Source organism: Gymnodraco acuticeps, unplaced genomic scaffold (genome assembly GCF_902827175.1).
Source record: "Gymnodraco acuticeps unplaced genomic scaffold, fGymAcu1.1, whole genome shotgun sequence".
NCBI classification, from domain to species: Eukaryota; Metazoa; Chordata; class Actinopteri; order Perciformes; family Bathydraconidae; genus Gymnodraco; species Gymnodraco acuticeps.
Window position 1 is genome coordinate 1,220,350 of NW_022989913.1, and position 25,944 is coordinate 1,246,293.

The following is a 25,944-nucleotide window of genomic DNA, read 5'->3' on the forward strand; positions in this document are numbered from 1 at the left end:
CCTGCGGTACCTCTCTATTAATGTTATTTTAATGATGAAATACTGCTTTTATTTTGGTTTCATGAACTGTGATGTCGCTTGTCTGTGTGTAGGCTAACCTGGCTGTGCAGGAAATCAGGCTAACAAAGGCTAATAATGAGCTGGATGCGGCTGAGGCTCTGCTGGCTGCGAAACAAGCAGAGTTTGACATAGTCAAGGCCAAATGTGATGCTGCTTTGAAAGAGAAACAGGTGTGCTTATTACTTACTATAAAACCTGTATAATATCTATTTTACTTTAAGATATAAATACAAATTGTTTATCACATGAAACATTGTTTTTTTCAGGATTTATTGGATGATGCTGAAATGTGCAAGAATAAAATGCAGGCTGCATCTACACTTATTGATGGACTTAGTGGAGAAAAGATTCGCTGGATAGAGCAAAGCAAAGAATTTAAATCACAGATTAACAGGTAGGGTTCAATTAGAGGAATGTTCAATTGAAAAAAGTAATAGCCTTTTTTAATGTGATATGTATTATTTACCCATCATAAAGCATTTGATTCTGTTATTCCTGGCAGACTTGTAGGGGATGTGCTTCAGCTTACTGGCTTCTTGTCTTACTGTGGGCCATTCAACCAGAGCTTCCGGGACATGTTGTTGAAGCACACCTGGGAGAGGGAGCTCAGGAAGCATAACATCCCTTTTACAGAAAACCTCAACATTATTTCTGCCCTAGCCGATCCTCCCACTGTAAGAAACACCTTAATTTAATTTAAAACATGATTAACTTGTTGTGCAGCTAAATCGAATTCAGGTTGTGACAAAACACACACTTTTGTTTTCGTTTAAGATAAGCGAGTGGAACCTTCAAGGACTCCCTGGAGATGATTTGTCTGTGCAGAATGGCATCATCGTCACAAAAGCCACAAGATACCCCCTCCTCATTGACCCCCAGACTCAGGGAAAGGCTTGGATTAAGGAAAAAGAAAAGGCTACTATGCTCCAAGTACATAGTACAAATACAGTACATCACAAAATAGTTGTTTTAACCCTTAGATGCATAAGTGGGTCTTTTTTTACCCGGTGAGGTGGTTTTCTTGAAGTATCTTTGTAATTACATTTTTTTATCATCTCATATTCCAGCTATTCCTCAAAAAACATGCTTTGGATATCATGCCATTCAAATGTTTAATTTAAATTGTATACATTTAAAAAAATTGTAGTTTTGTATTACTACCCCAAGCTTCCATAAGTGGGTCAAAAATGACCCGCATGCCTTGCCTATGGCATCCTATGGGAACCTTTGATTCTTATCTCCTGTGGCTGTCAGGAATACATTCACTGTAGAACACACAGACTCATCACAAGTGACACCTCTCAGGAAGATTATTGTACACAGCCAGATCTGATACCTGTCAGTATAATAATACATTATATTTCTATAGGGCTTTTCAAGGACTCAAAATCGCTTTACAATATAAGGGAAGGTTAGAGTGGGGGGTATAGGACTATCAAACTTGATCAACCGGGATGGATTGATGGGGGGTGGGCTATGATGAGTAGACAAGAGAAGAGATGAGTTTTGAAAAGGGACTGGAATACTGTGAGGGTCTCAGAATAGCGGAGATCTTTGCATCAATATGTTCAAAATGTAAAAGAAATGTCTAAAATTATAAATAGTGAAAAATTAAATGTATAATATTTAGTATTATATTTTGGTTCACATTAGAAATATTTTATAAGTGATTTTTCTTAACCAAAATGGCATAAAAACACATATTATTCTAATACGGGTCCTTTTTGACCCACTTATGGTCCAGTCACTCGTGCATCTGAGGGTTAATGATACATCGTGTGAAACTAATCATCTGTTTTTCAGGTGACGTCACTCAACCACAAATTCTTTCGCTCCCATTTGGAAGACTGCCTCTCTATGGGACGCCCACTGCTTATCGAAGATGTATCTGAGGAGCTAGACCCTGCACTTGACAACGTCCTTGAGAAAAACTTTATTAAATCTGGTACCAGTTTCAAGGTAATGTTGCTGCCACTTGAAATCACAAATACTACTAAAATGTGTCCTCTTAAATGTTTGAATTTGTCTCGTGTAGGTTAAAGTGGGAGACAAAGAGGTAAATGTGATGGATGGCTTCCAGCTCTATATAACCACCAAACTGCCCAATCCATCATACAGCCCAGAAGTCAGCGCCAAGACATCCATCATTGATTTCACTGTGAACATGAAGGGCCTGGAGAACCAGCTACTGGGCCGCGTCATCCTCAGAGAGAAATACGTTAGTGTCTTCCTCTCTATGTTGAACAAAGCAGGTTTTTCTAACATTGATCAATTATATTAGCGATTGTTACAGTATTGAGCATGTCATATTATGTGTGTCTCGGACTACTCTAGAATTTGAGTTTCCCTACTAAGATATTGGTAGCACTTTACAATAAGACTACCCTTATAAAGGGTTTACGAATAGTTTGTAATTCATTTATTAATTAGGTTGTAAACACTTATTACTCCACTTACTTAACACTTACACTGAACAAAAATATAGATGCAACACTTTTGTTTTTGCTCCCATTTTTCATGAGATGAACTCAAAGATCTAAAACATTTTCTATATACACAAAATAACCATTTCTCTCAAATATTGTTCACAAATCTGAAAAAATCTGTGATAGTGAGCACTTCTCCTTTGCCGAGATAATCCATCCCACCTCACAGGTGTGGCATATCAAGATGCTGATTAGACAGCATGATTATTGCACAGGTGTGCCTTAGGCTGGCCACAATAAAAGGCCGCTCTGAAACGTGCAGTTTTGCTTTATTGGGGGGGTCTGGGGGGGTCCGAAAACCAGTCGGTATCTGGTGTGACCACCATTTGCCTCACGCAGTGCAACACATCTCCTTCGCATAGAGTTGATCAGGTTGTTGATTGTGGCCTGTGGAATGTTGGTCCACTCCTCTTCAATGGCTGTGCCAAGTTGCTGGATATTGGCAGGAACTGGAACACGTTGTCGTATACGCCGATCCAGAGCATCCCAAACATGCTCAATGAGTGAGTATGCTGGCCATGCAAGAACTGGGATGTTTTCAGCCTCCAGGAATTGTGTACAGATTCTTGCAACATGGGGCTGTGCATTATCATGCTGCAACATGAGGTGATGGTCGTGGATGAATGGCACAACAATGGGCCTCAGGATCTCGTCACGGTATCTCTGTGCATTCACAATGCCATCAATAAAATGCACCTGTGATCGTCTCAAGTGTTGCATTTATATTTTTGTTCAGTGTAATTAATAAGCTTTTATAAGACATGAGATAAACAGGGCAACTGTGACCGGTTGCTTGCCAAATAGTGAGCCCACATTTATCTGTACTGCTAAGTAGGGCTGCTCAATTAATCATATTTCAATCGCAATTACGATTTTGGCTAGCAACGATTATGAAAACAACATAATCGAAATAAAACGATTATTTATTTTCATTTTAATTAATTATTTATTTTAGTATTGGTTTTTCAGTTGAATTATACTTAAAGTTCAGAGTAATCAACTGTTAAAAAAATTTTTTTGTAATAAATTGATGTTTTCAAAGTAAATGGATAATCGTTTTTAATAATCGTGATATCAATTATTGACCCAAATAATCGAGATTATGATTTTTGCCATAATCGAGCAGCCCTACTGCTAAGCTTTATATCGGCTACTTAGCTTACTTCGTCTTCTTCATCAGCCAGCATCCTTGGTATCTGTTGCTCACTGAGTTGATTCTCGCTAAGTAGCCAATATAAGGCTTAGTCATCTTGCCAAATAGTGAGTCTGTGTTGATGTATGAAAGCTATGTTAGAACCGGTTTATAAATGGTTCTTAATGATTAATACAAATTTTACAACCTAATTAATAACCTAATTATAAACCCTTTATGAATCCTTTATAAGGGTAGTCTTATTGTGAAGTGGTACCAAGATATCATATTTATTTTTGACAGGAGCTAGAGGCGGAAAGATTGAAGCTGATTGAGGATGTTACTGCCAATAAGAGAAAGATGCAGGAATTGGAAGACAACTTGCTGTACAAACTCAGCAGCACCAAAGGTAAAACAGTTACTGGTGTACATTTCCTTTTAAGGCAATACCCTTTTTAATAAAAATGTGTTTGTGTAATCAAAGGTTCCTTGGTTGATGATGACTCTATGATCGGCATCTTGAGTACAACTAAGCGAACTGCAGCTGAAGTCAGTGCAAAGCTCAGTGTCGCAGCAGATGCAGAGGTCAAGATCAATATAGCTCAAGCAGAATATCGTCCTGTCGCCTCCCGAGGCAGCACCGTGTACTTCCTCATCACAGAGATGAGCATGGTCAATGTCATGTACCAGACCTCTCTGGGGCAGTTCCTCAAAGTCTTTGACCTGTCACTAGAAAGGTTTGTTTTGATCAAAGATGCATTAAGAACAATCTTGGTGCTTATTATATTATTATTTTACATCTTTTATGCACCTTTTTATATTTAATGTTTACTTTTATCCCTATCATTCATGCTTTTCCAGGTCTGAGAAGTCCGCGAAAACTCAAAAGCGAATTGCAAACATTATTGAGTCTCTGACCTACGAGGTGTTCAGATACACAGTGAGAGGCCTATATGAAAACCACAAGTTCATCTTCACACTCTTGCTGGCTCTCAAGATTGACCTGCAGAAGAATAAAATAGAGCATGACAAGTTTCAGATACTTATTAAAGGTAAGGTAACCATTACTGAAGAGATAATCCGATGCACCTGTTAGTTATGTAAGGGATAATGTGCAGCGAGGTGGTCATTATGGGGAAAATAACACCCGACAGGCAGATCAGGAGCCCGACGTGTAGCGGAGGGATCTTGATCTGCATGTGTCGCTGCACATTATCCCGCTTATTACAAGGCCACATTCTCAACAAAGTAACGACATGACTCCCAATATTAATTGAAATGCTTTTATGGATTTAGAAAATGTTGTATTGATATAAATTGACATGCATCCGCTAAGAAAAATAGTCCGTTGTTACCGTTTGAAATACGTAGCAACGGCAGGAAGGCGGAGCTTTTTGATTACAGATTTGAAAACATCATTGCTTGCTTTAAAAGTAGCACAATTCATTATGTCAAACCTTGGAAAGTATCTAGATATCCCTGCCCTAATGCCAAAGTAACTGGCAACTGAATATGTTTTGCCGTTTGATGTCTATGTCTGGACCGCTGCGTAAAAAGGAGGGTTTCTGCCCCGTTACCTCTCCGCTGTTTTCTTGTCGCTCTTGTCTTGTCAGTTCGAAAAGCAAACTGTATACAGTTAAATCGACCAAACTTCTTTATGCAGATGTGAGCGTCCTTAACAACGGTCAATAAGTGCTTGACAGCGGTCTGTCTGTACTGGATTAACAACGTGTCACGTGTTCTGAATTGACCAATCAGAATCGAATATTCAACTAAGCCATGTAATAAATCATCTTTAAACAAGTTAACACCTTTTAAATATACCAAAAGGTGGTGCTGCTCTTGACCTGAAGACCTGCCCCACAAAGCCGTTCAGTTGGATCCTGGATATGGTATGGCTAAATATTGTTGAACTCGGCAAATTGCCACAGTTTGCCAACATCATAACCCAGGTGAGCTTAAGTTCCATTGATCATACATCTGAATCTTCAATAAAATTGTCCTCACAAGTTGACATATTTTGCAGGTGTCTCAAAATGGGAAACTCTGGAAAGCATGGCTCAATCTAGACGCCCCAGAGGAAGGTGTCATCCCAGATGGATACAATTCTCTCGATGTCTTCATTAAACTTCTGCTAATAAGGTTGGATCCTCCTGCCATGCATTTTGCTTATGTTACATTTCAGAATATGATGTTTAAAATACTAATGTCACAAGCTATTCCCGTTACAATCCTTTTAAAGCAATGGTTCCCAACCGGGGGTACGGGGACCCCTAGGGGAACTTGAGGGGATCGCAGGGGGTATGCATGTGCCTGGTCGCCTGCAGGGTGCGTTCTAAAAATAGCGCAAGTCTTCTTCGCCAAATAAATAAATAACTTTTGTCTTACATGAATAAAAAAATAACAATGTTTCTTTTCAAATATGACAGATAAAAGTGACTGTACAGAGGGGAGGGGTCTCCTCCTAAAAAAAGACATTATACTGTAGAGTGACACGTCCTAAGACCCGGAAGTAAGCTGCGCATGGGTTCCCTCAAGCCCCCAAGAAGTGTGCCGGACTCTGAGGAAAATATTCGTTGTGGCCAAACGGCGGTACTACACTTCCGTTTGGTTGCTGGGCCCGGAAACACTTTTTCCCATTGACTTACATTGGGAAAGAGTGATCTGTAAATCGTTGGATCATTTTTTTTTTAAAACTAAATAAGCTACCCAGTATGAACATTTGTATAGCCCTTACTAAAAACATTCGGTCCTCAAGTTGTAAAATGTGCTAATAACGTTATTCTGAGAGTTATTTTCCTCTGCATTATGAACGCGGATCTAACTCACGGGACCGCGCCGCCCGGCACGTTCATGTTACGTGTTCAGTACTACATGAGTTTTACCTTTACCCATGGATGCACAATAAGAACGGATTATATGATTATATGAATACTTTCGTGACGTTTTGCTCTCTCAAAAATTGGGCCATTTTGTCTTCATGTGCCAATGAGCAACTCTCATATGAATCAACGAGGCCCCGCCTCCCACGCTGTATCCAGTTCTTATTATACATCCATGGGTTCCCTCGACAAAAAACCAATGCAATTTCACCATAGGATTTGGGAAAATAGCTCGAAGTAAGGTCTGTGGTTGACACGCATTTAAGAGACGGATCACGTTTTGTTCAGTCGGATAATCTCCACATGTCTACCCTACTTTTATAATTTTCAAATCATAAATCTATCGATTAGATTTATGATTCCATGCGCAGCTTACTTCCGGGTTTTAGGTCGCGTCACTGTGGCACTCTATTGGCTTCCTAAATAAGTAGTGAGTCTTAACATCATTTTTTTACCCGACAGCAAGTGTACATTTCGAGTTTAAATGCAATTATATTGAATGTGAGTTATAGGTGATTTTCATTCAGGAGCAGTTGGGTTGAACACGCAAACAAGGGGTTTAATACACGAACAAATGTAGGTGAATTATCACAGATGAGTGGGGGGGGGGTACTTATAGAATGGCGACCAGCTCAAGGATTACACGAGACAAAAAAGGTTGGGAACCACTGCTTTTAAAAGAATGCAGATGGAAATGAGCTAAATCTGGCATAAATCCTCTCTTCTCTGAGATTAATGTATTTGAATGCATGGTCCTTGTTTAAATACATACATACTTTACAGGTCTTGCTGCCCTGACCGCACCCTGTCTCAAGCCAGAAAGTATGTCGGAGATTCCTTGGGCATGAGGTTTGCTGAGCCGGTTATCTTGAACCTTCACAACACTTGGAAGGAGAGTGACCCTCGCACCCCTCTGATTTGCTTCCTTTCTATGGGTTCAGATCCCACTGAACAAATTGAAGCACTTGCTAAGAAACTTCTACTTGGTAAACATTTCTGCCCTATTAACACTAGAACCGCCAGAGGTCGCTGTATACCTAAAACCGCGAACGGGTCACATTTACCCGCTATTGATTTTCAAGGTACAATGTTCTTTTATTTATCATACAGAAAAGTGAGTTTTGATCGCACAGGGATGACATTTATACCAATAGAATCTGTGGACTCTCAGCTTTTCACATGATATAGTTTGTGCAGATAGCATGAAGTATAAAATATCGCTACCAGTGCTGATTTAAACGCTTGGTGTTAGACTCGTGTTTTGTTTAGGTACATATCTATCTATCTAACTATCTCTCTCTCTCTATATATATCTCTCTCTATCTCTCTCTATCTATCTATATGGGTATAAATGGCCATTTGTTTTGGTGATTTTTTCGATCTGACTTCATATTGACAATTTTTAACAACACAGGGTGCTACATAACACACTTTCAGGAAAAGTCACAGACTGGGAGACTTGAATATTTGATTGAAAAAAAGTTACATACAATCAAAAAAGAGCTGCGGGTAAAATTGACCCGTTGGCGGTTCTAGTGTTAAATATTCAACCTTTACAAATTCTCATCTTACTGAAGAATCTTACGTGAGCTGCATGTTGCAATCTCACACAATGTGCTTTGTCCTTTAGAATGCAGAGCTATATCCATGGGGCAAGGGCAGGAAGTGCATGCAAGGAAGCTTGTTAAGACGTCAATGACGCATGTATGTATTGGTTAATGATAGTAGTACGTTGTATGAATAAAGTGATGGCTGACCATTTCACCCTATATGTGGCTTCTGTATCTTGATATGTGTAGGGGGGCTGGGCCCTTCTGCAAAATTGCCATCTGGGCCTGGAGTTTATGGAGGAGTTGCTGGAAACCATTACAACTGCTGAGACCATGCATGATTCCTTCAGGGTTTGGATCACCACAGAGCCAAATGAGTTTTTCTCCATCACACTATTACAGGTGAGACTTTACAAAGTTATTATTGAAGGTGTTGTGAAAGTGTAACTTCATGTATTAATTTTTTTTCTGACCTTACCCTTACAAATACTGTGGTGTACTTACATACAGTAGATGCACAAGATTAAAGCAATTGTTTCTCCCCCCTCCAGTCCTCCATCAAGTTTACCAACGATCCACCCCAAGGAATTCGTGCTGGTTTGAAACGTACATTTGCAGGGATTTCCCAGAACCAGTTGGAAGTCAGCAACCTGCCCATGTGGAAGCCTATGCTGTACAGTGTGGCATTTCTACACACTGCTGTGCAGGTACTGTCCATTTGAGACTCATGGATTAAGTAGAGCAGGGATGGGCAATTTGGATGGCGGTGGGGGCCACAGCATTTATGTACTGGCCACCAGGGGGCCGCAGATTTACTTGGAACACACACACACAAATTAGTAGTAGTGGCGGCTCAAGTTGCTTACTTTCATTACAGCAACGGTCTGCAAACATACTCAACATTGTGGTTTACCCCTGAATTCAGTGAAAAAATATTCTTTCTCCCACTTTTCTTGGAAAACACGATTTTACTCTTGCTCGTGCTGACATCCACAGAGGGCTGTGCTCATATGTGACCCGCTCTATCGAAATCAGTCGGAAGTCGCAACGGCTCATTTCAAAATAAAAGTTAATTTGTGTGAAAAAAAACTAGGTTTTCGGGGTTCGGGTGTTTTGTTTGATTTTAAATAAACAAAGTCTTAGCTTTCAGAATATGAAACTTTTATTGGCAAAATCACACGATAAATACATTTTTGAAGCTTGTAAAGGGAAGAAGGCACCTCTCACTCGCACTCTGCTCTTCTGCAGCGCAGCTCCCCCTCCCTCCCGCTGAAATTTTGAATGCAAGGCATATAGTAATCATAGATAACACGGCAGGGTCCGTTACAGTTTGTTTTCATCTGATTTCAAATAAACAAAGTCTTGACTTTCAGAATATTAAACTTGTTTCGGCAAATTCAGATGATAAATACAACTTTGAAGCTTGTAAAGGAATATTACAAGTGGAGAACGGAGTAACTTGACATCACAGCAGGCATAACAACAGCCGGTGTTTCTCTGGGAAACAAACACACAAACGTGTCACAGATTATTTTGCGGTATTTGGCTGCTGAACGAAATCATGTAGTATCAGTACTACAAGTAAAAAAATATATATATTTTAATTAATTACGTTTTCTAAATTGATCTGAGGGCCGCAAAAAGAGGAGGTGGGGGCCTCATGCGGCCCCCGGTCCGCCCATCCCTGAGGTAGAGGATCTAATGAGGCAATATGTAGCTCGTTGCATATTTCAGGCTGGGAGCACAACAAGTTATAAAGTCTTAGAAAGGTCTTTCCAAGTTAAGGAAAACATTTTCTTCACAATCACTACTTTCTAATATTATTTGATACTAATTTAACTGCTTTTATTCATAACCATGTGTTTATTGCTTTCTTTCTAAGGAGCGACGCAAATTCGGACCATTGGGTTGGAACATACCCTATGAGTTCAACTCTGCGGACTTCACTGCCAGTGTTGAATTTGTTGAGAGACACTTGGATGACTGTGGCCCCAGGAAGGTGAGAATTCGGGAACAGCAGTGTTACTTTTAGAGATGTTTTTATCATCTTCCCTCACTTATTATTGTGTGCTTTCTCCCAGGATGTGTCCTGGGTAACTGTGCGATACATGCTAGCTGAGGTGCAGTATGGAGGAAGGGTTACAGATGATTATGACAAACGCCTACTGCAGTGTTTTGCACGAGTAATATCCTATTTTTTTGTTCCTTTATGTTTAACATCTTGATACATTTGATTATTATTTGTCTTGTTACGATACATGAACAGGTTCTTTTCGTTGCAGGTGTGGTTCAGTAAAAAGATGTTCGACCCATTATTTTGCTTCTACACGGGCTACAAAGTCCCAGTGTGCAAGACAGTAGACGAGTACATTGAATGTATTCAGAGCTTACCCACTGCGGACTCCCCACAGGCATTGGGGCTGCATCCTAATGCGGATATCACGTAAAGAAATACATTGTCCTAAAACTATAAATGACAAGGATATGATGCCTATATTGTGTCATTTTAACGTATAAATGATAAATAACATTTCATTTTGCTTTGTTTAATGCTCACTAGGTATCAGACAAACACATCGGCTGAAGTGCTAGAGACAATTACAAATATCCAGCCAAAGGAAAGCGGAGGAGGATCAGGAGCAACTCGGGAGTCCATTGTTTACAGCATGGCAGAAGACATGTTGGAGAAGCTGCCCCCCAATTATGTGCCACATGAGGTGATTTCTTATATTTGTTATTATTAGGGTGGCAGTCTCCACTTTAATACACCTACTCAAATCCAAATTGTGCAATTCTTATACTGGTTTCAGGTCAAAGCCAGACTGTTGAAGATGGGAGCTCTAAACCCAATGAACATCTTCCTACGCCAAGAGGTAGATCGAATGCAAAGGATCATCGGTGTGGTGCGGATTAGTCTGACGGACCTGAAGCTGGCCATTGATGGTACCATCATAATGAGCGAGGTGAGACCACTCATTTATCACTCTCACATACAGATTGTTTTTTAAATATTAACTTCAGTACATTCTAGGGCTGTACCCGAATATTCGTTCGTTGGAGTCCTATTCGGGTTTCAATTTCGTTATTCATTTATTTTTCGTTTTTTTTCAATAAATTGAATTTATTGAAATCTCCAATATCAACGTAAGAGCTTGTGCCTCTTCGGGGGGTGCTAACACTTAACCATAAACTTTATTGTTTACTTTCTCCGTCTTTATATGTAGATATGACTTTTCTCCGTTAATCTCCGTCACGTTGTTTCCATAGCAACAACAACTTCCTGTCAACAGCGCTAACTCCTTCAAAATAAAAGCATGTCCATACAAAATAGGAAGCCAAGCCAAATTACACTTAAGACATATACAACTGCAACAAAAGTAACAAACACAATGCAATATCCTTTTCAATTTCAAAGAACACAAATTGGGTTAATTGGGTGGCCCTGAAGTGCAAGACACCACAGCATTTCAGAAAACACTACAGCATTTCACAAAACACCACAGCATTTCACAAAACGCTACAGCATTTCAGAAAACACCAGAGCATTTCACAAAACACTACAGCATTTCAGAAAACGCCGCAGTATTTCAGAAAACGCCACAGCATTTCAGAAAACACAACATCATTTCACATTGGACGGAAAGGGTATTCCTTTAGGGAGAACACTTCTTGTTTGTGATTGGACAGAGCCAGCCAGAGAAGCACTGCTGTGATTGGTTGTTTTTGCTGCCAGTCAAGAAATGACGCTTCGTGATTGGTCAACACCCGACAGCGAAATATGTCCCAACACATCAGCCGTTAGCACACAATCAGAGCTCACAGCTCCTCATATCTGTCCAGAAACTGGACAAAAGTTAAACATGTACAAACCACAGACTGTCTATGTCATGGCGAATACAGTCGCTGCTTTATTTATGTCTGTATGACGTTGTTGTGAGTGTGGACGGAGCAGCAACAGGTTAGTTTAGCCTGATGGATCCGATTCCATTCAGAAAACACGCATTTTAAAAGCTTTTCGCCTGCCGTCTTATCTGCAGACTTGTCAAAGCGTTAATTCATGGTTTTTACTAACCCTTATCAGTATGTAGTTACTTCGGCATCACTTTGAAACGTGTATTACAATTAAATCACGGTCAAATATGTTCATTTTGTTGTAGTTGGTATCTCCCATAGGATTTACATGGAGATACGCCCCGCCCCCTCTCCAGCGCCTCTTGTTTGAATGACAGGAGCAAACACAGTTGACAGCCGCAGTGAAACTCGAGCGATTAGAGCGATGCGAATATTGGGTGGTCTACCATAGTATTTACATGGAGATAAGCCCCTTAAAAACCATGAATTAATAAAGCATTAATTCTGTGTTTACTCCTGTCATTCAAACAAGACGCTGGAGAGGGGGCGGGCCGTATCTCCATGTAAATCCTATCGGAATCGGATCGATCAGGCTAAACTAACCTGTAGCTGCTCCGTCCACACTCACAACAACGTCATACAGACATAAATAAAGCAGCGACTGTATTCGCCATGACATAGACAGTCTGTGTTTTGTATATGTTTAACTTTTGTCCAGTTTCTGAACAGATATGAGGAGCTGTGAGCTCTGAGTGTGTGCTAACAGCTAACGGCTGATGTGTTGGGCCAATCACGAAGCGTCATTTCTTGACTGGCAGCAAAAACAACCAATCACAGCAGTGCTTCTATGGCTGGCTCTGTCCAATCACAAACAAGAAGTGTTCTCCCTAAGGAATACCCTTTCCGTCCAATGTGAAATGCTGCGGCGTTTTGTGAAATGCTGTAGTGTTTTCTGAAATGCTGTTGTGTTTTCTGAAATGCTGTGGTGTCTTGCACTTCAGGGCCACCGTAATATACATTAACAAATAACTATAAAACAACAATACTGTAGAATAACAAAATGAATGCCGTGAATAAACCGAAATACACGTCTTGAAGCAGTTCGCTGCTGATTACTACGCACCCCCACCCCCCCCCTACTGATTACTACCAATTATCCGGAGCCCTAAAAATTGTATTTTGGACAGCCCTAGTACATTCCTATAAACATGTTGTTTAAAATATGAATTTGCTTTCATTATCACGAGGCTGTAAGTTACTGTAAAAGTGATCTCTACTTGACTCCTAGAACCTCCGTGATGCACTGGACAATATCTTTGATGCCCGTGTGCCAAACCAGTGGAGGAAAGTCTCCTGGGATTCCTCCACACTGGGCTTCTGGTACACAGAGCTTCTGGAGAGAAACAAACAATTTCACAGCTGGGTGTTTGAAGGAAGACCAAAAGCTTTTTGGATGACAGGTTTCTTCAACCCGCAAGGTGAGTCAAGTATTCATTATTAGACTTTCCAACAGATTTAATTAGATGTATTGAAACATGTTAAGTTTGACTGTGGTAAATCAGGGGGTCTTAAAAAGTATTACAAGTTGATAAATACATTTTGCGAAAATTAAGGCTATTAAAAAGTATTAAACAACATTTTCCAAGGTATTACATTTTGTAGCTTGTTTTCAATAAGTATATAAATGGTCCAAAGAGGTTGTATTCTAAAGTCTGCCTGAATGTAATCATTGCGTAGGTGTGTAGTGTGATTCTGTGTAGTTTATTGATGGCATCCTGTTGGATTTGACCTCATCTGAACAGGACATCGCACGCTCACTGCTTGATAGCGCGCAAAGGTCCGTTTACGCCGGTTGTTAAACAACATCGTTATGGGGAAATGCAAGTTTGCGTCCAAATGGTTGGAAGATAAGGAGGAAGGACAATCAATACTGTATATAGTAAATGTGAGGTAAAGTGTGTCACCAATGTAACCGTTTAAAACTCAAAGTGGCGATGAGGTCTTAAAACAGGGTTGGGGAACCTCCGGCCCCCGGCCGTATACGGCCCGCGAGACAATTTGATACGGCCCTCGAGGTAACACACACAAAAAAGACAACAAAAAAAAGAAATCTGGACCGCAAAAAAATTTGACAAGCGAGTGCCTGTTTTTCCTGGCCACGGTCAGGGTCCTTGAGCACAACACGAGCCTAACATGTCATCATGTGGTATATGTCTCGTCTGACAAGGGTGCAGTGCTGACGGAGAGCACCAGAACGCTGCTCCAGCACTTCCAAAAATTGCAGTACCCATAAGTCCGTACACATGCCGCAGTTTCTGCGTGTCTGTGTCTTTAGTTGAAAGCCCAGTGGCGATCTGTTCATCTGTCATTCTGATCATACAGTCAATAACTTTGTTGTTATTAGCATCTGGTTAGCTAGCTATGCTAACGGACATAAGAAGCTTTTTCTACAACCAGTGAGGTGAAGGCACATCTTTATATGATCATTATAGTTATAAAAAAATAAGAGAATAAAGTAAACGGGTATAAAATACTATAACAGTCAAATAAAGTTATTTAAAAAAAAGAAAGAAAGAAAGGCGAAATGAATGGGCTGTGATTTTAGTACTTTTAAGCAGAGGTCAATCATTTGTACGGCCCTCTGAGGATGTAGAAAAAGGCCCTTGAGAGGAAAAAGGTTCCCTACCCCTGTCTTAAAAGGTATTACATCTGACTTCAGGATTCCTGCACCCTGTGAATGTGCTGTGTTCAGCTGGTGTTGAATTTATATCAGATAATGTATTTTCTGTGGGATGTGTATAGGGTTCCTAACCGCTATGAGACAAGAAGTAACGAGGGCAAACAAAGGCTGGGCTCTGGACACGGTAAACCTGCACAACAAAGTTCTGAAACAGGCCCAGGAGGAGATCACTGCCTCGCCTACAGTGAGTGGAAAAGCATGGAGATGATGATATATATTTCTCAATTAAGCTTACACTTTCATTCATTATAAACTTGGTCAGACATTAAAATAAGTATGATCATATTGTCTGCTCACTTTAAATGTGAGATGATAATTCTGTCCCTGACTGCTTCTCTTCACCAGGAGGGAGTCTATGTCTATGGTCTGTACCTGGAAGGTGCCAGCTGGGACAGGAAGAACGTCCACCTCATCGAGTCCTCACCCAAAGTGCTGTTCACACCCCTGCCTGTCATCCACATGTTTGCCATTAACTCTACTGCCCCCATGGACCCCAAACTGTATATCTGCCCCATATACAAGAAACCAAGGCGCACAGATCTGAATTACATCACAGCAGTGGTGTTGCATACCCTCCAGCCACCAGACCACTGGATTATGCGTGGAGTCGCCCTGCTATGCGATATCAAATAATAAGATAGCTGCATGTATTTGTTAATGTGTGACATTGCTTAAAGGGGAAATAAAAGTATTTTTAAGGTCAAATATTTCAAAATGTATTCTTACCAGTTTTATTTTTCTAGTTGTTTCACTCACTTCAACAGGACATCTGTGTATTGGTCAGGAAGTATGAATGACTTTTCAAACGTTGCAGATCAATTAAATGTTTATTACAAACTGTTCACAACCACACTGTTGCTTCACTTGGAAAAGTATCAATTGTTGGTAAGTCATTGCATTACTATCAAAAACTGATACTTTTTTTTATTTTTTATCACGCATAAATTACATTTATTTTGTTGCATTGCATTTAGCTGACGCTTTTATCCAAAGGGACTTACAATAAGTGCATTCGACCAAGAAAATACAAACTTGAAGAAGACAGAATCATATAAGTACATAATCATATCAGGTTTCATAGAGCCAAAACATTTCAAGTTCTCCAGGAGAGGGGGGGTTCTTAGAGCTGAGTTCTGAGAGGGACAATGGAAAAGTGATACCCCACAACTCTGCAGTGCAGGTAGATGATTCCAGTATTCACTATTGATCCAAAATTGGTCCTTGAAAAGCACATTAAAAAACCTAATGTGTACATCTCTCTAGAAGTCTCAACTAAAACTGAATAAACAACAACAATGGTCAACAGCATTGTCAGACTGATTAATTTCCACACTAAGCGAGTGCAATCAATTCATCTCCATGCCTGTATGCACAACATTTGACGCAGCTTGGTGGCTTCAAACTATATGGACACATCTACTGAGGACAGAGCTGGCAAGTTGGACATGTTTCTATTGCCATTCCATCATGTCAATCCCGCTATGTGATACAAGGAAAAGTAAGGGTCTCCTATTTGATCTTGCTGCCTTTTTTTTTATTAAATAAAAGAGATGATAATACTGACGCTTATTTTGTATACAGGTTAAGACAAGAGATGAATCCATAAAGCCCAAACACCTACAGTAAGAAAGGAAGCCAACCACCATAAACTCTACAATCAGATCAGCACTGGAATGCAGGTATCTCCCATTGGTGAAAGGTGAAGAGAAAATAACTAGTCGTTGCAAAACTTTACAGCAACAAATTCTAATTCATCATGTTAGTTATGTTTTAACCCTAACCACTAGACAATAGGAGGTACTTTTCTAAAGCAATGCATTGCTTGCTTGATGTTGCTAAGAATCAAATCAAGCTGTGCATTCAGGCTGTGTGGGCAAGCATGTAGAACAGAAAATAAAGGGTTGCGTTGGGTACCCCCTTTCAAACACTACAGTTGCCAGATCAAAAGACCAAACTAAGCAAGAATCAGAGAAAAAAAATGCACAAAATCTCCCAATGTTTTAACTGCAACTTTGGATCTAACGGAGATCTTTGCTGAAACATGCTGAACACACAAAGTAAGAGACTGAATGGTAGTCAATGCAATGATTGGCAAAACGAAAAGGTTAACATGTGTGCCGATGCATGTTATGCACAAGACAGACGAGGAAGGAGGTGCTTTATGAGTGACATGTCCTTTTTTCTAGAGGGAACACTGGGGCGAAGACGAGTAACTGGCGCCAGCCAACAAAATCCCCCCACCCTCTAAATGATCCCCAATTATGTCAACGGGGGAAAATGGTGTCCTTTGAAAAGTGTTCTTAATCAAACCCAATTAATTCCGCTCCTTACCCTTATTATTTCCACCGTGGACCCTGTCCCGCTAGTCAGCCTGTTAACTAGAGCCCGGGCCCCAGCAAAGGTCACGCTTGGCCAAGCAAAATAACATAATAATGTGCGTAATTAAACACTAGTTCTGAAAGTGTCTCTAGCAAATTCTGGGTGTTGCAACATTAAGTCTTTCTGACAAAGGTGTGGTGAGAAAGGATTGTCACGTAATATAGTGTATTCACTTTAAGTTTTTTCATCTTCATACTTACCACTAATATATTATGCAAATTCCCTACCTAGCTATTGTGGCTCCATTATTGTTATAATGCAGAGATGCTAAGAGGCCTATATAATTTGGTAAAACCTAGGTTTAATTGTTTTTATTATTATCTATCTGAGTCTCTACTAAGCCAAGAGTATTCCTTATATATATTTAACATGAAATATATATTTTCAAATAAAATAAACAAATCCTTGCACACCATTGTTCCTTTGAATATGCAGACCCATGAACACTTCATTAAGCCATTTTGTGAGTTGACACAAGCATTTATTTATTTATGAATTAAAAAATCTCCCACCCTGATGTTGGCTTTTTCGTTTAGGTTGACTGGGTGCTACATTGTTGAAAAGTGCTGGGATGCAAAACAGTCCTTTTTACAAACTGCCATCCAAAATAAATTAGTGCAGCTGAACACACGCTACCGGAGGGCAATTAGAACTCGAGCCCTTGTGGCCTCTGCAGCCTAGCGGGCGGGGCCTCCTGACACCCCTGGTTGGGCCTGATGAAGTGGAGCTTCATCTGCCTAACGGCCTGGCAAAGCTCCACAGGCTTGGACGAACACAACAGGCCTCCATCAGGCCAGCTCGTTCTGTCACAGCTTACATGGCCTTTTGTACACCAGCGCTCATTAACGGCACTAAGTCATGTTGGTGGCTCATTAATGCATGCGTAGAAAGAAATACAAGATCCACCATCAACGTTATTCTACAGTGGTGCTACAGTAACTTTATTCTGTATTTTGCACATGTTAAATGAAAAACACATTCTTTAAACTCAAAAGTACTAGAAAATACTTAACTGATGAAATTTTTTTTTTAAACATAATAAACATCCTCACATTTATTAATGTCGTCTTTGGCCTTTTAGTCCACTGTTGTCAACAGGGATTGTAACAATATAAAAAACAAAACCTATAAAACTGACAATGTGGGTGTTGCCATTTCTAAAGGCCATGATGGACACATTATGTTTTAGAGTGATTTAAAGGAGGACTTTTCCTTACACTTCATTGTGGTGTACACATATTTTCATTGCCAGCACTAGATAAAACTTGATGGCACCTTATTTTTCCAAATAGTGGACAGCATTGGTAAAATGCATTACAAGTCGTTCTTCCATTGATTCCATTTAATTGCATGTTTTTATTGCCTTTCCAAAGCAGGAGGAAATTATTTACTAGTAAAGCACCTTTTTGCTTTATTTCAATGCACACACACCAAATGCCAACATACTGTACTGTGTAAAACACACAAGCAATATTATCATTACGTCTCTGATAAAGGTTAATGTAACGTAATTTCCTTCTTGTTGTGGTCCAACAGTTATATAAAACAATGCTACATCCAATGGTAAGAGAGGCTGCCAGCACCTATTAACTCTCTCACTCATAATCCACCTGTCTTTAGGGAATATTTTGTCAACAATGCAATGAAAAGCCTCCTTTACAAATAAGATGAACATTAAGACAGGGCATAACAAAAAACAACATCAATATGTTGTGCCGTATCAGTAAATATATAAATTGTCAAGTTTGAGGGAAGGGGAGGGGCAAAGATAATCAGGTCTTGAAAAAGTTTTTTTCAGGGGCAACTGAGGGCATTTTGTCTATGGCTGAGAATCCGGGGTTAATCGCTTTAAAAGCAGTAATTAGGTGTTAAGAGGTATGCTTGTCTGTCTAAATTAGCTTCTGAGCCAGATTACGCTCTGTGACTTCCGATAACCTACCCCATCAGGGCTCAATGCTCTTCAAAAGGCCAGTTTAATGATTTAAATCACACACACGCATATCGCTTAATAGAATTAAGTGGGAGAATTGCTTTGAATAAAATTGTCTGCCAACTTTCAAATGAGCTGAAAATATAGTAGAATATGCTGGACAGCCTATAGACTTTTTTTTTAAAATAGTTTGAATATCATGGAGAAAACCCAACCGAAAGATATACACAGAGAAACCCCTCTTTGAACCATCCATCTGTATACTACAATTGTCTAGTTCTAGGATCTAGATACCAGAAAATGCCCAAAGCACAGAGCTCAGTTATCTCCACAAAGATATTCTCTCAGGAGAGCAGTAAAATGTTCAAACCAAAGTGTAAAAACATTCATATTGAGGATTTTCTCTAAATAAGAGTCATTTCCAAAAACCTTCGAGCTAAATCAAAAAAGGGCCCCCAGAGAATCAATCATGATTTCTTTTTTTTAGAGTTGCTTATTAGCATCAGTGAAATTATGTCTGACTCATTTGGTGCCATGTATCGTCGTCATACGTAGATACAGGAAATAATCAGTGAAAAATAAGTTTGTAAACATTCACGGGAAACAGCTCAAAAATCCTTCCAAAGTGCCTCACATGTGCTGCCAGGTTTTATCCATTGACTGAAGGTGCTCTTTGGCCTTCATCCTGAGTGCTGCGATGCTGGAACTCCTTTCGTCCTCCATCGGGTATTTATCGTTGAAGCTGGGCGGGCACTGGTAGGGGGGAGGGCCCATTGGCTGCATACCTTGGACCATACCAGGTGGGGTGTTGAGGAAGCTGTGACTTGAATAGGCCTGCTGCAGGCCCTGCGGTGAACCCATGAACCCTGGGATGGTATGCATGGGTGTGGCACTGGACATGGGTGAGGTCAGCCAGGGATCTAGGGGCATCGGGTTGGACATTGGCCCCACACTGGGAGGCATCGGAGGACGATTGAAGGATAGCATGGGTGAGTCGTGAAGCTTCATGGTGCTAGTATCCATCTTTTCTTGTCGTCTCCACTTGGCTCTCCGGTTTTGGAACCACACCTGGACCATGGAAATTGAGAAGATGCTATGAGAATATGCTTCAATAGAATTAAACTATGTACCTCCTAAAGGTGGTATAGGATTGCAGAAACTTTTAAATAAATTTTAGCAACAAACAGTAGATTTGATCATATTTAGATAACCTTAGCAAAACCTAATTTGAGGATAGGGTAATGGCTCAATTAGAAGTGTTCTAGATAAATCTCCATCATTCCTAAACTGGACAACTGTTTTTCTACTCTTTTTTTTTGTGTAAAAGGAAATATCCAAACAAATGATAGAATAATTACATTATAAATTAAAGCACAGGCTGTGTACCAAGACCACGGGAAACTATTTGGATATCACTTAGTTACCTGAACTCGAACCTCTGGCAAGTTAACCTTCATTGCCAACTCCTCCCGACTATAGACGTCTGGGTAGTGGGACTTCTCGAATGCTCGCTCCAGCTCATGAAGCTGATAGGTGGTGAAGGTAGTACGGTTTCTTCTGTGTTTCTTTTTAGTGCGCTCTTCCTCTGTAATGGCCTCTTCAGCAACATCCACTTCCTTCTGCAGACTGCTCATTTCTTCATCACATTTGTCAGCGGAGAAAATGTCTGATTCTAAAATTAAGGACAAAATACGAATAGTAAGATTTGTAGCCAGTTCATAATTTTAGGGACAATTCGTTGTGTGCACTATCCTACCTATAACTACCAAGTCAGTAGTAATAACATATCGGTAAATCTTTAACAGTTTACACCTCAAAACTCAGATAACAAATTTAAAAAAGTTGTTTTTTAGAAACATCCAAAGGCAGAAACATAGTTAGCAATGCAATATCTGAATGAGCATGGATCATTTTACACTTCATTTCCAAAAAAGGTGTCTCCCATTTCATCCATCCCGGAGACTACTCCTTCGTTTATTTGATATCAAATAAATAATGAATTCGTAATACTTGTCTTTTCTTGTTTGAAGACAAAAATATGTCCCAAGAATAAAAAAAAATCATTATCAACATTCGAATATCACATTGTAACATACAGCCTGTTTAAAAAGTGAAATCTTAACTCTTCTCATGATAAAACAGCTTAATGGACACCAGGGGTTTGGCAAGTCGAAATAATATCACATCTTTCACTGAATTCTTCCCTCTCAGTAATCCCATAGTAACAGATGCTTCCAGTTAAACCTGCAAGTCCCCGCCTCCTCTAATCTAAAAAGGGATTTAAACTGTCAAAGTCCAGATTCCGTCTTTTAAAAAAATTGATTTGAAGTAAATTATGTGTGTGATGCACCCGGCTAATCCTACCAAATTGTAAGAGAATATTGTCAACAGATTGTTTGTTAGAAAAAATGTAGTCTGGTCAAAAAGAGCTTTGTGTTCAAGGCAAATTTCTTAAAAGCATTGTATTAAATGGTGCAACATGACATGGGTGATTGGGATTTTTGCCTTTAATAGCCACAATAAGTTAATGCCATAATGGGAGATGCAAATCTTGCAGATAAATAAGTATACAAAATGTGTCACTACAGAGAATGGAGGCTCCTGATTATACAGACATGTTTGTAGATCATTTGTGTATCAACATTCCAGTCTTCAGGTTATCTTTCATCAAACCATAACCAGAATCATGTCATGTCCTACACCCTAAATATCACTACCTACCCTAAGGCAAACAATACAGGGTTCCCCTAAGCAGGCACCACCCTTGTCCCTCTATCCTTTAAAGCCTTTAACACCATCTAAGAGGAAACATGTAGATATTAGGTATTGGCCTCTCTTGTCTAATAGAGACGGGCATGTTAATTTAATGCATTTAATATTTAATACATTTATTTACTGTGATTTTTTAGTGAGTGACTGGGACTATGAGGCCTATATAGCTTATCAGAAGTGAACCAACAAAACAAAACAACCAAAGACACAGAAATCACTTCTTGTAATGTACTCTTCTATCCATTCCTTTGTGCTCCTGGTCAGAATTAATCTGGTGTAGCTCACCCACTGGATTTTGTCTGTTGTGGCTACTGTACTGTTCACATCGGTTGCAGCTATAGTATTTTTTCATGTCATTTTTCCATTCAAAATGTTGGCTTTTGAGAAACAAACGTTGCATAAGAAGCTTATCTCAGACAGTGAATTACTGTTTCTAGGTTATTACAAATCTGCTGTACACAGGGTGCACATTACCTTTTTAATGTTAACCAAGTAACAGATGGCCACATTTACTCATGGCAACTGAGAGAAAATATGTGTTGCTATTGGAAGTGTCCATAATTATACAGAACCTGTCAGGTGTTGTTGTTTTTTAAAACTTTTTCCAGGGTTGGCTAAGTGGTCTTTTTATTGATTTTTTTATCTGCTTCATCATGTCAGTAAATTATTACATGGGATATAGAAATATTGTATTTGATAGCTTTAAGCTTACAGCCGGTGAATAGGTTCAAAGCATTTGAATGGATCATATCGATCACATGGATTTATTTGTTTTAAGATACAGGTGTTGTTTAATCAAAAGTTAATAAAAAACGTATGTATGTACAAAAAAACATAATTGATTACGTTCCAGTTTAGCTGATTAGCAATAGGTAGTGATGTCTGGCATCAGGCTTATATCACTGGCTTCTTCACCTCGAACTGTATTTTGGTTGTATTTCCAACAAGGCCCATCCAGATGTCCATACTTAACAAACGCCTGCAGTGGGGGTACCATGTACCATGTAATGTACCATGTGGGGGTATTGCGTTCGAAACTTGACATGCGAGACACAAACAACACCATTTTTGATAATACAGCCCTATTTCCAATTTGTATACAGTTGAGCAGAAAATCCTCAAAGTGATCTAAGGAAGTATTTGAGAGCGTTCATGCCTGATCGCTTCTTTCCTCAAAAGACTCACCATGGTAGGAAGAGTTTTGGGAGCTGTCACCCAATTCTGAAAGGTGCCTATAGGGGTCCGACGGGATCTGCTTCTGAGGATGCTGTGGGTTTTCTCCATTGGCTTTTTGGCCATCATCACCTACAGAATGGAGTAAAGGGTCCTGGTCTTTAGTGAATCCCAGTATGACATCAATACTGTGGACCCTGCCACCATTGCTTGATCCAGCACCTTTGGCCATGTCATAGTTGTCCAGGCAACTATCGTCCACAATTCCGAGCGTATCCATTGACAAATGCATCCGAGCCTTTTGAGACACTATGTTGCTTTCCAAGTTAGAAAAAGCAGAGCAGTTGTACAGAGTTGTTGTGCTGTGATGGAGCAGACTTGTGCGAAGCGTGAGGGCTGTATCCTTCGGTGAGGCTGATTGTATTGTTTACACAAAAGCATAACAAACTCACATCTTTGTCTGTAAAGGAATGAGAGAAAAGAACCAAGATGTAACTAAAACACTTCAAAAGCTTCGCCAAGTTATACTCTTAGTATAAAATACATAATAAGGATCGTACATAGTCACTACATGCAGGCAATGTTTTGTTGCAAAAATAGATTTAACAATAATTCATAATAAATAAATAATAAGTGAGTCTAAGGAAAATGTCAAGTGAATTGTGTCTAGAAGAAGTTTTCGAACTCTATCAAGTTTAAATCACAACTGCATATCTTTTACATTTTAAAACCTCAGCATTTGAAAAGTTTTGTAAAAATGTATGCAGTTAGAAATTACCCTATTAAGTTTAATACCAATAAACTTGTGTTGATGCACAAAAAAGCAACCTGCTCTTGGACAATATTTACACCTCTTCATTATGAATGTAATGAAGTATAAAAGTTATCTTACCTTCTTTCAGAATCCTACCATCGACTACGCTACAGACATGGTGTCTCTGTAGTCCATAGACAAATGACACTAACAATATCTACTGTAGGCGCTTGGCAGTTAAGTCCTTGAAATCCCCTGCACACAAGTGAGCAAAGGACCTACCGTTGGAGCCCTGTGCAACAAGCACATGTAATGTCTTTCTCTCCTGACAAAACTCCCCTTAACCACACAAGACACCAAAGCCTGCGGGGGAATGGTAGTAAAACCAAAGGGTTTAAGAGGTTTATTAATTGGAATCCTTCCCCTTTAAGAATGACTGACAGTTGTTTTCTGGTCAAGTAATTGCTCCAAATGTGTCCTGCTTTCAGACCACAGAGGGAGGCCATTGCTAATGAAGCCTCGACAAAACTTTCTTTCAAATAATCTATTGTCTGAAAGATAATGGCTCGTACTGAGAGTTTTCCCTAATCCCTTCATTATAGACAATGTAAGGGAGAAAAGACACAGAGATGGACTTTTAACTTGAATGGCTACAAACTGTAAAGACTTGTATTAATAAAATAGTTTCATTCAAGTAGGCACTTAACTCTGCTTTTGGAATAGCTGGCATTATTTATAAAATAAAATAAAGCAAAAAAGTGAATTGTGTGTTAATACACAACTAATACATTGAACTATATTATAGTAATTATAGTCTGATGATAAAAATGTGTTGTCTGTGTTAGGGGGACTTACAAGTAACAAAGTAACAAAATACAGTCCTATTTAATTTAAACTAATTAATTTAAACACAGTTTGAACCCAGTCTTTATTATCCTTTCAACATTTTTATTTGTGACATCCAACCAAATTGTTTTTGTTTGTCAAAAAAATACTTGGCCTGTTTTGCCAAATAGTATTTTTCCTCAGCCTCTGATGGTTCAAAGTAGAATTGGGTTGGGGCATCATGGGCATTTTATCCTGCAGCCTGTAAGTTTCTCCTCTGCCATCTGGCACAACCAAAGCTGTGGCAGCCTGAGTAGGTGTTGCAGAGATCAATCATATCCTTAATGAGTCTTAAGACTTCACTAGAGATTTCCTCTGACCTCACTCTTCCTATCAGAAGATATATTTAGGAGTTCTTTGCACGTAAGACAATAGAAGTACAAGATGTTCATATTCGCATAACTTTGTTATGGTACCAGCAGTCAATTAAATTCTAAAGATGAATGAGAGGTTTTGCATTACCTTTTGACACTTTCTATAGACCCAAGCCTCAATCCATTGACGCACCTTCAGCTTGGAGTCACAGAGATGCACAGAAATGCAGCTCTTGTGTTAATGATTGGCACATGCCTAAGCAGCTGAGGACATTACAATGCTAACAAGTTTAAAGCCATCTGGCAACATCGGGCTGCATTGCCAATGGTTCCTGTGATCAGAATGGCTGTAAGTTAAGTGGCTTTGGCTAAACATCTTTTCTTGGTTGTCAAGTTTGTTTTGCCAGAAAGGAGAGGCTGCAAAGCCCATTCATTTTGCCGGTGAGGGCCAGGCTTTACCACTCAATAAATGAAATAAGGAAATCGTCCTTCTGGCAGGGATTGGCTAAAAAGTAATTTGATGTAAAATAGTGTTTATAAAGTTGATTAATAAATGAATATTTACTTATCCAGTTTTCAATATTTATAAATATTTTGCATTTTCTGAATTTTCTTCTAGCTAGGCAAACATTGAAAGCAACATTAATTGCCTTTATAAGCTGATACCTTAAAACAGTCAATGCGATTTATTGATTGATTGGCCAAAGGAGAAGATTTGACTGTGAGTGATTCAGTTCATTCAGTAAAGAACGGTATGCAGCAAATACATTTCTTTCCTGTATAACACTAATTTTGTTGACCAACATTTTAAGTGTGTTATCGGTAGCTAATAATTAGTACAAACTACTTATCTGTTATTTTTTTTGGCTTTTTCGTTTTAAGAGCTGCACTAAGGCAAATTCAACTGTGTTAACATTGAAATAAAATAGTAATCTTTTTTATTACAGTTAGTACAGTATACTGTCTAACCAGTGTTAGATGCATTCATGCATTGAAAGATATCTGAACTATAAAGTAAAACATTTGCAGACTTCA

At 39.3% G+C, this 25,944-nt stretch overlaps 2 protein-coding genes across 3 annotated transcripts in view; one reads left to right on the forward strand and one right to left on the reverse strand.

The window, feature by feature from the left end:
• Positions 1 to 15,335, forward strand: part of LOC117541284 (dynein heavy chain 8, axonemal-like) — a 46,539-nt gene extending 31,204 nt beyond the window's left edge. Inside the window, exons 69-91 of the mRNA XM_034208479.1 lie at positions 93 to 230; positions 327 to 454; positions 563 to 734; positions 835 to 990; positions 1,864 to 2,019; positions 2,096 to 2,278; positions 3,982 to 4,087; positions 4,163 to 4,415; positions 4,540 to 4,730; positions 5,509 to 5,630; positions 5,705 to 5,820; positions 7,344 to 7,546; positions 8,191 to 8,264; positions 8,360 to 8,512; positions 8,662 to 8,817; positions 9,993 to 10,109; positions 10,192 to 10,293; positions 10,393 to 10,553; positions 10,671 to 10,827; positions 10,921 to 11,073; positions 13,251 to 13,440; positions 14,765 to 14,886; positions 15,048 to 15,335. Of these exons, the coding sequence (XP_034064370.1) occupies positions 93 to 230; positions 327 to 454; positions 563 to 734; positions 835 to 990; positions 1,864 to 2,019; positions 2,096 to 2,278; positions 3,982 to 4,087; positions 4,163 to 4,415; positions 4,540 to 4,730; positions 5,509 to 5,630; positions 5,705 to 5,820; positions 7,344 to 7,546; positions 8,191 to 8,264; positions 8,360 to 8,512; positions 8,662 to 8,817; positions 9,993 to 10,109; positions 10,192 to 10,293; positions 10,393 to 10,553; positions 10,671 to 10,827; positions 10,921 to 11,073; positions 13,251 to 13,440; positions 14,765 to 14,886; positions 15,048 to 15,335 (3,597 nt within the window). The remainder of the gene's footprint in view (positions 1 to 92; positions 231 to 326; positions 455 to 562; positions 735 to 834; positions 991 to 1,863; positions 2,020 to 2,095; positions 2,279 to 3,981; positions 4,088 to 4,162; positions 4,416 to 4,539; positions 4,731 to 5,508; positions 5,631 to 5,704; positions 5,821 to 7,343; positions 7,547 to 8,190; positions 8,265 to 8,359; positions 8,513 to 8,661; positions 8,818 to 9,992; positions 10,110 to 10,191; positions 10,294 to 10,392; positions 10,554 to 10,670; positions 10,828 to 10,920; positions 11,074 to 13,250; positions 13,441 to 14,764; positions 14,887 to 15,047) is intronic.
• Positions 15,336 to 15,510: 175 nt separating this feature from the next.
• On the reverse strand, positions 15,511 to 24,078 carry LOC117541542 (retinal homeobox protein Rx2-like). Of its 2 annotated transcripts, XM_034208751.1 has the most exons (5): positions 23,849 to 24,078; positions 23,179 to 23,416; positions 22,969 to 23,088; positions 20,436 to 20,683; positions 15,511 to 20,079 (listed from the first exon to the last, which is right to left on the reverse strand). In XM_034208751.1, the coding sequence occupies exons 2-5, from the start codon at positions 23,246 to 23,248 to the stop codon at positions 19,642 to 19,644; spliced, it is 876 nt and encodes a 291-aa protein (XP_034064642.1). In that variant the 5' UTR covers positions 23,249 to 23,416; positions 23,849 to 24,078; the 3' UTR covers positions 15,511 to 19,641. The 2 variants fall into 2 exon arrangements, with proteins under 2 accessions (XP_034064642.1, XP_034064634.1); XM_034208743.1 differs by having other exon boundaries at positions 22,969 to 23,416.
• Positions 24,079 to 25,944: the final 1,866 nt, after the last annotated feature.